This window comes from Hemitrygon akajei, chromosome 5 (genome assembly GCF_048418815.1).
Source record: "Hemitrygon akajei chromosome 5, sHemAka1.3, whole genome shotgun sequence".
Taxonomy (NCBI): Eukaryota; Metazoa; Chordata; class Chondrichthyes; order Myliobatiformes; family Dasyatidae; genus Hemitrygon; species Hemitrygon akajei.
Genome location: NC_133128.1, coordinates 134,877,052 through 134,892,953, shown reverse-complemented (window position 1 = coordinate 134,892,953; position 15,902 = coordinate 134,877,052). Strand labels below are relative to the sequence as shown.

Below are 15,902 nucleotides of genomic sequence, written 5' to 3'. Positions count from 1 at the left end.
CATTGCAAAATTGCTGGGAATCACTGAGGTTGCTGAAATGGCCTACCTGACACAATGGACATCCTACACCCCCACTGCAGCATTGAGCAATGGCTGAGCACAATGGAGATGTCACATCCTCCCATGCGGTTACATGGGTAGCCCACATGGTTTGCTTAAACATACTGTATAAGCAAAGAGAACATGCTGTAAAAATTGGAATGAATGCTGAGATGGTGGTGTTTATCAGCAAGTTGGGAATCAGGGCAAAACTTGTGTGCTTAGCTTGATAGCTTATCAAAACAGCTGCACAGTAAGTCTCTCACAACTTTAGTCTTCCTGCAAAATACGCAGTGAAATAGAGTTATAACACAAATTATATGCATAAAATTATTCACAGTCATTGAAGAATTATGTTTATTACACTGACTTACTGAAGAATTACTGTTTTACATTCTGGCATATTCAGGATTTTGATAGTTCCGGACTAGCAGGTTTTCTGAACTACTGGATTTTACCCAAACACACATATACATGTATCTCACTCTGTTTTTGGATGTCACACAGTACTGTAATTATTTTTCAGTGAACTTTGTAATTTTAAAGGGAGCATGGGAATCAGGGCCCAGGAAGCTGAAAGGGAGTGTGGGGAACTGGGGCCAAATGAGTACAAGGAGGCAGGAAAATGGGGCCCAATTGAGTTGAAAATGTACATGGTGAGCCAGATGCTGAACCATTAGGATTATTGAATTATCTATATCGTATGGTATTTCTACTATGACCTGATCACTATAGATAGGCTTAAATTTAATAGCTGAACAAAGATACAGAACTGCAGAGGGTAGAAATATTAGTATCCAGAACTTGTAGCACCAGCCAATGTTGATATTCCTTCTATTAAATTTCACAGATCCCGATTTCCAGAGAGGTGAGGCTGGTGGTTATTCAGGAAAAGAAAAAAAATGGAAGGGTGGGATGAAGATGTGACATTCTTCACCAGCCTCCTTCAAAAGAAAGCAAGAAAGAGAAAGGCTTACATTAATACAGCCTCTCCTCGGTCAGTCTCAAATGCATTACGGTCAGAGCTTTACAACATAGTCAGTTTATGCATTGCAACTCCCCCACTAAGGGCACTGTGAAAATGACCAGATGGATTGTTTTCGGATACAGTACTCAGTCAGTTCTTCTCTGTTTCATCCATTCTGTACGTTTCTTGGGATTCCGATTTAAGTTCCAGTTCCATTGGGTTGTGTTGGCTCATCAAGGGAAATTCTATCAATAATACACAGGTCCTAGGCAGAATTCAAAGACCAGTTCTAAAATCTTCCTTTTAATCTTTTTACCATTAAAAAAATTAAACCTTTCTTTAAAACCACATACTTGGTTACATGTCCCCGTGTCACATTCAGTGTCAAACCCTTCCTGATTATGTTCCTGCAAAGCGCCTTGAAGACAACGCTGACTTTAAACAGTTATCTGCCCCAGAGAGCGTCCCCAGCTAAGCGTTCAAATCTTTACTGCGTTGCAGGTGCAGTGTACCTGTTTTAAATAACTTTTCCTTTTTTACAGCAGGTCCGCGCTTCACCCCACCCCCAGAAATTTTAATCTGAAAGAGATAAGTCGACTTTATGAGCAGTTTACGGAAAGGTTCAAAGATCGCCAAAAAGCTGCTCTGAATTTGCTCAGAGGGCTACGATAAGGATTTATGCGCTGATAGCTGATGTTTGTTTTGCTCATAGTGAAACATTCAATGAACACCAGAATAACTTTAAACAACCAATTGCCCCGTAAGGGAAGGGAAAAGGCACAAACTTCTATTTCACAACCAGACTACTGATGCCCGGTTTAGAGTTTCAATGTTTCCAGACAACGTACTTTGAAAATCTGTACGAATGCCAACCTTATGTAAACATTCTCCCTTACCCTTTGACAGTAACCCCAATTACATTCACTGCCCCTTTGAAGTTATTTTGCAATTGAAGGGTGCTTTAAAGGGGGAATTGGGTCAATCGAGGAAGATTTAGTGCGCTAATACTTTAAAATTACTTTGAATTTTGCTTAAATCAAAATGTGCGAAAAGCTCCTTCAAAATAGTAAAACTCAGTACGTGTTAATACTTTCATCCAGTCAGTGAACTCAGTCACCTAGTCTTTTTTTATTGGTTTAATAAAATAGTAAGTGGGTCTTTTTTGTTGATTGGGTGCTTGATTGGTCCATGGGGAAGTTGGGCGGGAACTATCGGGAAGCGCTAAGGCGCGTGATTGGTCCTCATACGGTAGGTGGAGCTACGCTCTCAATTTCTTCGAATTGTGAAGGGCAGAGCGTCCTCCTCGTGGCTGTTGATTGGTACAGAAAGATCACGGGAGGCGGGGTTTCAGTGACAGGTGCACTGCGATTGGCGTACACTGGCACAGAAGTGTAGATTGACAGGAAGAGGACTGAGCTTTACCTTAGCTACATTGTGTTTTCAAAAAAAAGTAACAATCTGATAGCGGAGCCGTAAGTGGAGCGAAGCGAAAGGCACCGAGAGAGGAAGGCACTGGTTCCCGGTTAAGCAACCGGAGTCCAAGGAGCTGTACATTCGGATAGAGCAAAGAGGGAACACAACAAAAACAGCACGAATGAGGTAAATGCACACTGCAGTTCGGAGAAGAAAGATGAAGAATTTACCTGGGTTTCGATTTCTGTTTTTATGAGGAAAGAGAGGCGGTTGTGTATTTTGGGACAGAGATTCGACTACGGGGTTGGCGCCAAGAAATTTCACACCTTCCTAGTGATAACATTAGAAGAACTAAAACTGGGACATCTCTGAAAGTTTACACCTGAACTAGCCATGAATTTCTCGATTCCTTGTGTTGGGCTGGCGTTTTCACCCGAAGAACGGAGGCAGTCCTAGACACTTTGATCATCAAGCATATTGCAACTATAATTCAGTTTTATCAGAAAAGAAAAGCAATGCGGATAGGGAAAAGACGTGAAGAATGATCAAATATTAAGTTTGTTTTCTTTTGTTTTAAAGATTTTCCTCGTTTGTTTTCAAGAGCGGCGGCTTCGGATGTTGGCACACACACTTCACCTGAACTCCCTTCTCCCCTTATCGCGCCAGTCATGTCCGAGTGTGGTCAGGTGTGGCCTTGTTTAATTTTGCCGGGAGAGGAGGAACTGGGGCTGTAAAACTCCGGAGGCAGAGAATTCGAGGGCCGGTATCAGAAGTCGGCTGGATCCTTGTTTTTTAATCTGGATATTATGGCTTGTCGCGTGCAAGAGCCCTCAGCCCTGGTCGGCGTCTGTGTTTGTCTCGTGGGGTTGGTGGGGGTCACCCTCTGCGCTTCCAAGGCAATGGTCTGCCAAGAGATTACGGTGCCCATGTGCAAAGGCATTGGCTATAACCATACCTACATGCCCAACCAGTTCAACCACGACAGCCAAGACGAAGCGGGGCTCGAGGTGCATCAGTTCTGGCCTCTGGTAGAGATCCAATGCTCCCCGGACCTCCTCTTCTTCCTGTGCAGTATCTACACTCCCATATGCCTGGCGGACTACATGAAACCATTGCCACCTTGCAGATCCGTCTGCGAAAGAGCCAAATCCGGCTGCTCCCCACTGATGAGACAATATGGTTTCGCTTGGCCTGAAAGAATGAACTGCGACAAGCTCCCCGTGCTCGGAGACCAAGACAACCTGTGCATGGATTACAACAGGTCCGAGGTGACCACTGTATCGCCCCCGTTCTTAAAGCCCACCATTGCGCCCAAGGTTTTGGGCGGTAGCAAAAACGCCCGACCCTCCTGGGCATATCCAGGAAAGCAACCCGCATCATCAGCAGACTGCCCTGGGAAATGTATCTGCAAAGACCCTTTGATCCCGATCTCCAAAGAGAGTCACCCGCTCTACAACAAGATCAGAACTGGTCGGCTGCTCAACTGTGCTTTCCCATGTTACCAGCCCTTCTTCAACAAGGACGAGAGGACTTTCGCAACCTTGTGGATCGGCCTGTGGTCCGTCCTGTGCTTCATCTCCACGTTCACCACCGTGTCCACCTTCCTGATTGACATGGAGAGGTTCAAGTACCCAGAGCGGCCCATCATCTTCCTGTCCGCCTGCTACCTCTTCGTGTCCATGGGCTACATCGTCCGACTGGTGGCCGGCCACGCCAACGTGGCATGTAACAAGGACTACCACCACATCCAATACGACACCACCGGCCCCGCCCTCTGCACCGTGGTCTTCCTGCTCATCTATTTCTTCGGCATGGCCAGCTCCATCTGGTGGGTCATCCTGTCCTTTACCTGGTTTCTCGCCGCGGGCATGAAGTGGGGCAACGAGGCCATAGCGGGCTATTCCCAGTACTTCCACCTGGCCGCGTGGCTGATTCCCAGCGTCAAGTCCATAGCTGTACTAGCGCTGAGTTCGGTGGACGGGGACCCAGTGGCCGGCATCTGCTACGTGGGCAACCAGAACTTGGACAACCTCCGGGGGTTCGTCCTGGCTCCTCTGGTGGTCTACCTGCTCACGGGCACAACCTTCCTGTTGGCCGGGTTTGTCTCCCTGTTCAGGATACGGAGCGTCATCAAGCAGGGGGGCACCAAAACCGACAAACTGGAGAAGCTTATGATTCGAATAGGGATCTTCACAGTGCTCTACACCGTCCCGGCCACCATAGTCGTGGCTTGCTTCATCTACGAACAGCACTCTCGGGAGAGCTGGGAGACGGCGCTCAGCTGCCCCTGCCCGGGAGCCAGAGATTACCCCAGACCCGAGTACGCCGTCTTCATGCTCAAGTACTTCATGTGTCTGGTGGTAGGCATCACCTCCGGCGTCTGGATTTGGTCCGGCAAGACCTTGGAGTCGTGGAGGCGGTTCACAAGCAGATGCTGCTGGCCTAGGAAGCTGACCAGCGGCTCCATGTACACTCAGGCAAGCACAGCCTTGACGGCCAGGACCGGAGCCAGCGGTTCGGCGGCTTATCACAAGCAAGTGGCGCTCTCGCACGCTTGATGCTGGGGTGCACGCGTGCATATACATATTGTAAATAAATAGGCGTATATTATATATTTATCCCGAGGTACTTCTACCTGAAGAAGTGTTTATCTGGTGAGTCTTACACTGTGGCTTGTATTTGTTGAGTTTCCGAACTGTCATCTTCAGAGACCCGGTTCCCAGTCTCTGGTAACCGATTATTTAAATCTCCGCGGCGCGGCTGTGTTTCAGTTTGGGGTGATTAAAACAGCCCGGAGGAACTAATTTTTACCCGGGTTTACAACCCGCCAGATTTACGCCCAATTCACTATCAAGGAGTTGGTTTGAAGAGAATTTGCCCCCCCCCCCCCAATTGCTTTGATTAACAACCTGTGTCTGTTAACAGACTGGGACGACGAGCGACGAGGTGACCCAGCGCCTGGGTCCTCTCGTCCTGGTTAACCGGAGTAGAGTGTTTGAGTAGAAGGGAAGACTGATGCAAATCTCCAGGCCGTTCCTGACCATTAGACTCAATGCTGGTAGAAAATTAATTGGGCGGGAGGTCTCTCCTGCTGTCATCTGGTCTGGAGACCCCGTTGAAAAAAAAAACAAAACAGTGGGATTTGGTGGGTGTAACGTCTGACCCGTCTCCGTCGGAGGGACTAGTGGGTCAAAGGCCATTCGGTGTTTGGGCTGGCAGGCAGTTCTGATGGTTAAAGTGCAGACGGTCCCGGGAGGAAAGACCAGGGACAAAGGAAGCAGGGGCGGGCGTTATTAAGGTGTAGCTGAATGGTTCACTTTCAAACAGGTGAAATTGCGAGCTCCCGCTGATCAGAGCCAAATTCCGGCCCAACCCCCACTCTAAACCGAGCCAGCCTGGTCTGAAGGCATTGTGCTCTCCACTTACTAGAGAAAGGGCCAGTGAGCTCCAGCGTCAGGGAAAGTACAAAACACAATTCAGTCAACAGGTGAACTACAGCCAATGAACCCAGACACCGGAGCAGGAAGGAGACTTTTCACTGCAGCTGGTATTAATTGGGGTGGTTTTTGCTTTGTAAATGTGACCGCATTATCTGATGAAAAGGTGAGCAAGAAGAAAAACAACAAGCAATGATCAAAAGCAGAGCATATCATGACAATTGTATCCTCCTGTCAGGCTGTTCCTGTGGTGTCCAGCATTCTCGCTTGTCTTTTGTTAAGTGTTAATGCTGAATGATCTTTATGATCTACCTGAGGTTGTTCGTGGGTTGGTCAGGCCTGCTAGACTGGGCATTGGATGTACTAGCTTGCACCCTTCCCTGCTCTCCATCTTTTCCATCATGGGGAATCCAGTTCAAATTCTGATATGGTTGGCTAAAATGATAATCCACTTTTAGTTTGGACAATACTAAATGGTTTCTTGCAGCTGCAGGCACCTTCCAACATGGGTTAAAAGTTCAGGGAGGCACCTCATTGAATTTCCCATCTAATTATTCATCAGTCAGAGGGAAAGGGACATCCTATCTCAGAGTCTTTTAAATGCTGCAAATTTATTTGCCTCTACCACAGCCCTTGGCAGCGTGTTCCACACACATACTAGATGTGTAAAAAATCTACCTCCAGCATCACCCCCCCCCCCGTACTTTTCTCCATCAGCTCCTCCAGATTCACCCACTCAAGGCAATTCGCAGCAGTCAGTCAGCCTACTATTGGGATGAGGGGGTGAATTGGAGCACATGGAGGAAATACACATGGTCACAGGGAGAATGTGCAAATCTCACACACACAGCACATGAAGTCAGATCTGCTAGCTGCCTACTAATTTAGGAGGAACGTTTCTATGGGACAGTCAAGTCTGTATGTTGTACACCCAAACAGTGCAAATCTACACTTTTAAGCTGTGATCAGAATCACAGCTGGGCTGAGCATTTATCCTGGATGAAGTATGAACCCAGGCAATATCCTTCTTCACACTACAGTATTTAACTTCAAAAGCATCACACTAATCCCAGTCTCATATGTATGATTCCTCAGAAATATTTTACACTTTTCTTCCAGTTCTCTATGATTTTTTTTGTTCTGGCATAAATGCAGTTACAATTGTTTTCAGCTTATTTCATATCACTCTGGAAATTCAAGCTGTTCTGGTCACGAGTCCCCATTGCAATTTCTGTTTCCAGGGAACAGGGACTAATATTGTCCCCCATGAAATGATCCCTTTGGGATGTGTTGGGGGAAACAGGTCCACATTGGCCTGGAAGGGTCTTGAGCCAAAGACAAAATGGATGTGTGAGTTTCCTTTACAACTAAACATCCTGCAGATTCCACCTCGTCAGTATGGTTGGCTGGAAGGGGGCAATGGAGTTCCCAGTGAGGGGTCAATTTCCCAACTCAATTCCCAATGACTCTTCACTTAAACTTCAGAAACATCTGTATGAGCTCCAATCCGCCAATGGCCCCTCCCAATCTCTGCAACCTCTGCCAGCCCTATAACACTCTCTGCTTGTTTTCACCATTACAGGTGTATCTTCACCTGCATGGTTCCTGAACTCTTTGAGACTGTGTGTCAATGTCTTTAAGACATTTGCTACAATCCAACATTTTGACCACAAGTCCCAATATGTCCACAAGTGTTTTGGCTTCCTTCCCGTGCATAACGAGGCACACAAAGCATATACCATGCTTACAATGTCAAGGGCATGATGTAAATGCAGTTTCTTGCAGAATGTCAATAATGAATGTCAGACACAGTCCTGGTCTTGCCCTGCTCAATTTTAAGGATTCCAGATAAACAAAAAGGAGACACTCTCAAGAAGTCACACACACATATACACACAGAGACTAGCATACAGCTTTATCTAAGCAGAGATGATATCCCTTTAAGTTAAAGTCTCCAGAAAAATAACAGGCCATAACTTACCTTGTGAACTTGCATATTCTAGTCTTTACTACTGTGGTTGCAGTGTGCATGTTTTATATGAGCGTGTTCCTGTCTCACTTACTCTCATATTTGAATTTAGTGACCCAGTAGAAGTTCATTTGGCCCAAGCTGCCTGTGTTAGCCCATTTAATCTCACTGCTCACGCTCTGTTCTTGTTATCTTTGATGGCAGTTCCTTTCCATGTATGCAATTGATTCCAAGACTGACCCTTTGAACAGCATGATCGAAACAGATAATCTGGTCATTATTATGTCCTAAATGTGCGAGCCTGCTTACGGACTTCCTTGGCTGTCAAAGAATTTCAGACATTTCAAAGAATTCAAATTATTTCTTAAACATAGGAGATTATGCTGGAAGTCCAGAGTAACACACACAAAATGCTGGAGGAACTCAGCAGGTCAGGTGGCATCTATAGAGATGATCAAACAGTCCACATTTTGGGTTGAGCTCCTTCATCAAGACAATGGTCAATAGACACCTTCCAGAAGCTCTAACTCTTTGTTTCTTTCCATAGCTGCTGCCTGACCTGCTGAGTTCCTCCAGTATTTTGTGTGTGTTACTCGGATTATTTCCTTTAGAGGTTATGAATGGCTATAAACCTACTGACTTTTTAAGTTATCCCAGAATCTGTTTCCATGATTGGTGAAGGCAAAGTATTTTGATGATGTTATATAAGGTTGATCATCGTGGTGCCAGTGATCAGTAGTTAATTGAATTGTCTAAGTCCCATTTAGGTGGAGAGGTTCATCTGGTGGTTGAGTGGTCCTACCAGTAAGGCTCTGCGGCATGAAAGAAGGAAAGGTTTGCACATTTTATGCTTTTTCCGTGGTCTCCAGTTGTTCCAAAGCACCATACACCTAATAAGCCATAGTGTCTGATATTAAGTAGGAGATGTGACAGGCAGATTAGACATAAGGTATAGGAGCAGAATTAGGCCATTCAGTCCATCGAGTCTGCTCTGCTATTTCATCATTGCTGATCCATTTTTCCTCTCAGCCCCAAAGGTGTATAAGGTCCCAAATGTAGTCTTTCTCTTAGGCAGTCTCTTGGGCTGAGGCTGGTCGGCTCTCACCCACTCTTGTGGTGTGGAAGTTGCCCACTTGGGAGCTTTTGAGGTGTATGTGTGCGGGTAGAAGGGAGGAACGGGGTTTGATTTGTGTTTTGTTGCTTGTTCTGTGTTGCACTGCCAAGCTTTGTTGGCATCGGAATGTGTGGCAGCACTTGTGGGCTGCCCCCAGCGCATCCTCAGGTGTGTTGGTTGTTGATGCAAGTGACACAGTTCACTGTGTATTTCAGTGTAGACATGACAAATAAACTTGAATCTTGATCTTGGGATGGCGGTAAACACTGGCCACCATGTGGACTTGCCAGAGGAATTGCAGAATGCCCTAGCCAAATGGAAGTCAGGCTCTGCTGCATAAACTTAGCGCAGGCATGAATTTGGATGAATGGACACACACAGTGTTGGGCGCAACACATGAACTTGCTTATGACATCTCACAGGCTCTCCCTCCTCAAATCCCTCCCTCACTCCCCACTCAACAAAACTCCCCAGCTGCAGTCAGCTTTCTCCCAGCCAGGATGCAACTACTGCCTGTCTACCTCCTCACAGCTGCCCCGCTCCCCCCTCTCTCCTGTTCCTCATTCAGAATAACTGAGGGTTCCACCTGGGAGGTCAGAAGGGACCCCGGATACTGCCTCATTCAAAAGCCTTCAACCATGTGGCACCTGAGAGCTGGCCAAGAAAGATGGCCATCGATGAACCTCAGCCTTGACTCAGAGGTCAGCTGGGTTCTATGTGATTTGTTTTATAAAAGCAATCAAACATAAGGCAGCATGACATCCTGAATAGGAGGGCTGGTGTCAGATCAGTCCGTATAAAAGCAGTGGGAATGGACAAAACAAAAGATCTCCATGATCCTGGGTTAGAGTTCTGAACCTGATCAGTTTAAGTGCCACAGTTGGCAGTTTGATGAATGAAATAAAATCGATATAAATGACCACGATGAGGTGGATTGTGGCTTAAGATGACCCTGACTGGTGGTAGTGAACCTCAGCTTCTGTGTGGTATACATTAGACCCCAGACTCAGCAACATGGGTGAGAAGGCAGGAACTGGGTACTGATTGTGGATGGTCAGCCATGGTCACAGTGAATGGCAACGTGGAAATGTTCGGCCCATCAAATCCGCATTGACCATCAGATAATCCTATATTAATCCAATCTTTTAATTCTCCCTGCATCTGCATCCACTGCCCACCCCAGATTCCACTACTCACTAAGCCAGGAGAAATTTGCAGTGGCCAGTTGACTCACTGACCTTCAAGTCTTTGGGAGAGAGAAGAAGCCCAGAGCATCTTGAGAAAAGCCACTCAGTACAAACTGTGCAGTCAGGACTGGACCAGGGTTTCTGGAGTTGTGAGCCAGCTGCTCTACAAGCTGCACCACTCTGTTGCAGTGTCACTGTGGAAAGGTTCAGTGTTTGCTGACCAATGTGTATAGATAATTTCTGGCAAATTATTGGGGTGTGAGGTGCATTTGCAGTATTCCCAGTTTCCCATTGGAAAAACTAACAGATCTATGCTATGTCTTGCAAAGCTATTGGTGAAACCTCAAGCACCAACTACTCTTTTGTGACCACTTAAAACAGAATTTGGAGAAATTGCTTCTCAGCTGCTTAAGATAATCAGTGGGATATCAGGCACAAGGGGGAAAGTGGTCTGCTTCAGCCTTATCTTTATGTCCTTTACGCTCCTATCTTTCTGACATTTCATCAGACCTCCACCTTTAGTCTCAGTCACAAGACGCTCTCAAATTTTATACGAATTTTATGCCTCCAATCAGGAAGCATAAGTGTCAGGCATACTCCTTGGTAGCATGAGCTTCAGGGCTCTATTCAATGCAGCTTGCAAGTTGCCTCCGGGGAGTCTGCACATTCTCTCTGTGACCCCATGTGTTTCCCCAACTAATGCAGGGCAGTGTTGGCAGACTGAAAGGGTCATTCACTTGGGGCAGAGGTGAGAACAAATTTATAGGGCGTGAGATCTTTGAAATTCTTCACCTAACTTGACCGTGGAAAGGCTCCATCAACGACGATATCCAAGACAGATCGATAGATGTTTTGAGATTGAGGAAATTAGTGCATGTGAGGTTTTGCAGGAAAGGTGCACTAAGGGAAACTAAATTAGCTGTGAGCTTACTGAATGGGGCTGAATAATTTGCTCCTTCATTAATTTCTTTTACAGTACACAGCCCATGTCTTTCACATGGTCAACTGTCTCTGACCCCATCTCTAAAGTTTATCTGCAATCACGCCAGTTAACTCGATGTCAAAGCTACATCATTATCTGTACCCCTTTTGATGTGATCCTTGTCTCAGTCCCATGTGTGTATTTGCCACTTTTAACTTGTGTATGGTCTGAGTGTGTGTCTATGTGCATGTCTGTGTGCTTTGCTGGTTTACACAGAACAGCAAGTGCCCTCTAAGCCTTCCATAGCTGGAAGCCAGTTGGTAGCACTTCCCAAGGTAGAAGATTATGGGTTCAAGAACCCCAGTCTCAAGACTTGAATATAAAATTTAAGATCCAGCACAGTTCTGCACAGAGATGCTGTGCTTTAGAATAGCTGTTAATGAAATGCCCCTTTAGCTAGACGTGAAAGATCCTCTGCTGGGTAGTCCTGCCCACGACAAGGCCAATATTTATCCCCCAAATATGACGATATATTCAGTCACTCAACTTCTTCTTTTGGAGGCACCTTTATTTATTTTGCAGATGCAAGCTGCCTTCAAAAGTTTTAGAGGCAACTTGCATCCACAGAGTGAATGAAGATATGTTGGATAGTGTGTTTTATAAATCGTGGCGCAATGGCACACAATCAGAGCTACACAGACACTCACTGAATTGTTCAGTTGCACTGTATTTTATTCATCCGGACCACAGCCTATCAGTTTTGAGGCAATGGAGTTTATTGCAGCAACTACAATATTTTCTAAGGTATTTCTTTGTTATGCTTCTTGAATAATGCTCCAAAATATATTTAAGATTAAATGGCTCTTTTTTGTTTCATTAATACTTACCCAGTATTGCACGAAACGTCTTCATGAATGATATAAATTATTCTGAATAACCAATGTAAATAATTCTAAGTATTCCTAGCTAAATACGGGTTTGTTGCAAGTCTATTTATACCTGGACAATCTCTAGGCTCATAATTCAAACCTGCAATTTGTACATAGCAGGTGAACATGTCCACAGCTCCTTCACTGAGGATACAAATTAACATCCACTTTTCCTGTCATCCCATCATAATCATTTATATAGTTTAAAACTTTGTATGTATTATATTTTGCAAAAGTCTTAAGATTTTATAAAGAGAAATGCAAAGTAGGTATTTATGAAAAACATTTCTGTCTTCTATTTTTTGTTCTTGTTTGTTTTAGGGGAAAAATAAAATCGGAGTTGATGAAAATTTGATTGATATTCCTGTGATTTCTTTCCTCTCTTTTCATTATTCTCTTTACAAGTTCTTCACCATACTTTTATCTGTGAAAGTGATAACAGTATGAGAATTGTACATTCCTGTGGTGAAGGTATATATGAAAAAATTTTACAGTGACATCATATGGACTGCAGTGCTGGTGTTTATCCGTGATCAGTGTTCACCATGGCTGAGTGGCGATGTTTCCATCTCTAAAGTAGAAGGTCATGGATTGATTTCATAGAGAACACAAAATCTGCACTGCTGTGATGAGCACAGTACTGGGAAGTTGGTTGGAGTTGCTGCTTATTTGGATGTGGGTTTTAAACTCAAGTGGATAATGAAGAAGAGCGGGGAAGTGCAGTGAAGTGGGTTACTGCTCCTACACTCTGTCAACATCGGAAACATATCCTGGTGCCTGTGAGATCTTGCTGTGCATAGATTGCCTGCTGCAGTGACTAGACCCATAAGTTATTAGTGAGCTGTGAAGCACTTAGGAATAACTTGGGGCTCTGGGTAAATAATTTTACTCACTGCTGTAGCACACCTTGCAGCGTAAGGGGCTTGCTTAAAGTGAGCCCAAGTAATAGTATAAAGCATCTGCGTGAAACTCGAGAGCAGTGTACAATGGTAACCTCAAGCCCACAGTGTAAACCCTCCATCATTTTGTCTCTAAAACAGCAGAAGACCCAATGGTGTGTGGAGAAGGCAGCTGCTGTGGTTCTGAAGTCGACAGCGGGTCGTTTGCGAGGGAGAGGCTAGAACAAACATACTTTTAAGCATGCACAACTAGCAGGGTGGGTGTGTGTGTTGGAAGAGGGCAGGTGGACATTTGCCTATAGACTATGGCTCCCTTAACTGTCTGTCTAGAAACAGAAACCAAAGTCCGAGACAGGGAGAACTAGTGTCACAAACTAGTCTAATCTTGTGTTCAGACCTTGACCTATCTTGTGCCTACCAAACCCCCTCCTCCTCATCAATATCAACATTTCTTTAAGAGTCACTAACATATTGGTTCACTTTTTGATTCACAGTGACGTGAATGTTGGACATGTTACCACATTGACTCAATGGGGTGAATGATGCTTTTAATGACATCTTATACAGTTGTCTTATATAAATTGAAATAGGAAGTCTTTAACTCTTGTACTCCAATAAATTATGTAAAGATCCCTTTACTGAGAGATAAAAAGAACTAGAAATAAACATTAAAATAGGCGACATAGTCACTATTTAATAACCATAGCCCACCTTTTACCTTAGTGCCACTTTATACCATCCATTCCACATCTTTAGATATTCTAATCTAATCTAATCTAATACCTTTTGATTCCCTCAGTATTCAGGAATCTATTGATCAAGCCTTGTAAGAACTTTGCTTTCTTCTAAAGAGATTACTGGCCCAGGCTGCTTAATCCTGTCAGGCAACAAGCCTGCCATCCCAGGAATCAATCCATTGTCCATCTCAAGTAAACTGGTAACACGAGTGAATCTGCAGATGCTGGAAATAAATAAAAACACAAAGTGCTGGCAGAACTCAGCAGGACAGACAGCATTTATGGGAGGAGGTAGTGACGATGTTTCGGGCCGAAATCCTTCATCAGGAGTGAAGTAACTTGGGATGGTCAAGGGGGGAATAAGAAGTGGGGGGAGGGATAAAGTAGAGAGCTAGGAAGTGATAGGCTGGAGGGAAATGGGCTAGGGGGAAGGTGGAGAATTATGGGAAATAAAAGAGAAAGAAAGGTAGGGCTGGGGGGAGATTATAGTGAGGGGGGAAAAAGAGAGAGAAAGAGAACCAGACTAAAATAATAGATAGGGATGGGGGATCCCTATCACTTCCTAGATCTCTACTTTATCCCTCCGCCCACTTCTTATCCCCCCTTGACCATCCCATGTTACTTCACTCCTGATGAAGGGTTTCGGCCCGAAATGTCGTCACTACCTCCTACCATAGATGCTGTCTGGCCTGCTGAGTTCTGCCAGCAGTTTGTGTTTTTATTTTTTCAAGTAAACTGGTCCTCAGATGGGGAGACCAGACTTGTATACTCAATGCATCGACACAGCTTATTGGAGTACAAGAGTTAAAGATTTCTTATTGCAAGTTATACAATTGCCTTAAGATGTCATAAATACTTGTACATACTCAAATCTTCTTGTAATATAGGCTAATACACAATTTGCCTTTATAGTAACTTCTGACCCTGCATGTTAACATTCAGTTATTCACATACAAGGGCACTTAGGCCTCTCTGAACAGCAACTCTCTTCAGTCTCTCACCATTTTAAAAAAACATCCTGCCCACTTTTTCTTTTTACCAAGTGGATGAAATCATATTTATCCACATTTAGCTTATTTAGTATATGTGTTAGATCATCAGAATTTGGAGTTCAATTTCTGTGCTGGCTGTAACGAGTCTGTTCTCCCTGTTACCGTGTGGGTTTCCTCCCACAGCCCAAAGACATAGTGGGTTAATTGCTCATTGTAAATTGTCCTCTGATTAGGCTCGGGTTAAATGGGTGGGTTGCTGGGTGACGCGGCTCACTGGGCCGTAAGGGCCTGTTCTACGCTGTATCTCTAAATAAATAAGTAAACAAATCATTCAGTCCATTACTGTGCAAAAATATGCTGATTAATAACACCCTACTGTTTGTATTTGTAGTCTATACATTTCAAGTAGCTATATAATTCTGGAGAAATTGTAGCACTGCATTTGTCATCCACCCTTTTTCCCCAGTATGTTCTAGCTCACAATTGCCATTGCCTTCTTTAACGTATAGTGTCTGCAAAAGAATCAAGTTTTCAGGCTACTGACTTTGCTACTGAGAAACTGTTCTTCTTAGTAATCAAATATGGACCGATAAGTCACAAGTGTCAGTTGAGTCACCAAGTGGCATGCTAAATTCCAACTACTTGCCCTTCTGTTCAAACCATCACTGAGTCCTTCACCATTAATATTCTCAGTCTCCAGTAACCAGAGAATTATCAAAGAACAGGTCAGAGGTCGGCTACCTCTGCGGTGAGTGACTCACCTCCTGACTTTCCAAGGCCATTCCACAAACAACAAAACGCAAGTCAAGCGCATGAAAGAATATTCTCTAACTTCTTAGATAAGTGCAGGTCCAACATCTCCCAAGTAGCTTGACACCATCCGGAACAGAAAAACCTGCTAGATGTCACCCAACCTACCCACACTAATCATTCATTCCCTCCACCTTGGGTGGCCAACACTTGCAGCATGTACCAGGGCGATGAGACAGCAGCTAGTGTAATGCTATTTCAGCACCAGTAACCCAGTTCAATTCCTGACACTGTCAGTAAGGAGATTGTATGTTTTCCTCATGACTGTGTGGGTTCTCTCTGGGTGCTCTGGTTTCCTTCCATATTCCAAAGGCAAACATCTTAGTAGGATAATTGGTAACATGGCTCTAATTGGGCCACACAGGCTTGTTGGGCCAAAAGGGGCTGTTACCATGCTGTATCTTTAAGTTGCAAATTCAGTGTTCACTTTCAAATCAAAATGGGACTTTCAGTTAGATAGGGAAATTGCAGAGACATGGAACCATTG

The 15,902-nt window shown here is 44.6% G+C and overlaps 1 protein-coding gene across 1 annotated transcript; it reads left to right on the top strand.

The window, feature by feature from the left end:
- The first annotated feature begins 2,450 nt into the window (after window positions 1–2,450).
- Window positions 2,451–12,327, top strand: LOC140728190 (frizzled-5-like). Its single transcript, XM_073046544.1, has 2 exons — window positions 2,451–2,605; window positions 2,999–12,327. Exon 2 carries the CDS (start codon window positions 3,226–3,228, stop codon window positions 4,975–4,977), a length of 1,752 nt encoding a protein of 583 aa, XP_072902645.1. The 5' UTR covers window positions 2,451–2,605; window positions 2,999–3,225; the 3' UTR covers window positions 4,978–12,327.
- Window positions 12,328–15,902: the final 3,575 nt, after the last annotated feature.

Bases quoted from the DNA above. Each gene is read 5' to 3' on its own strand.
- LOC140728190 (XM_073046544.1), top strand. From the start codon at position 3,226: ATGGCTTGTCGCGTGCAAGAGCCCTCAGCCCTGGTCGGCGTCTGTGTT.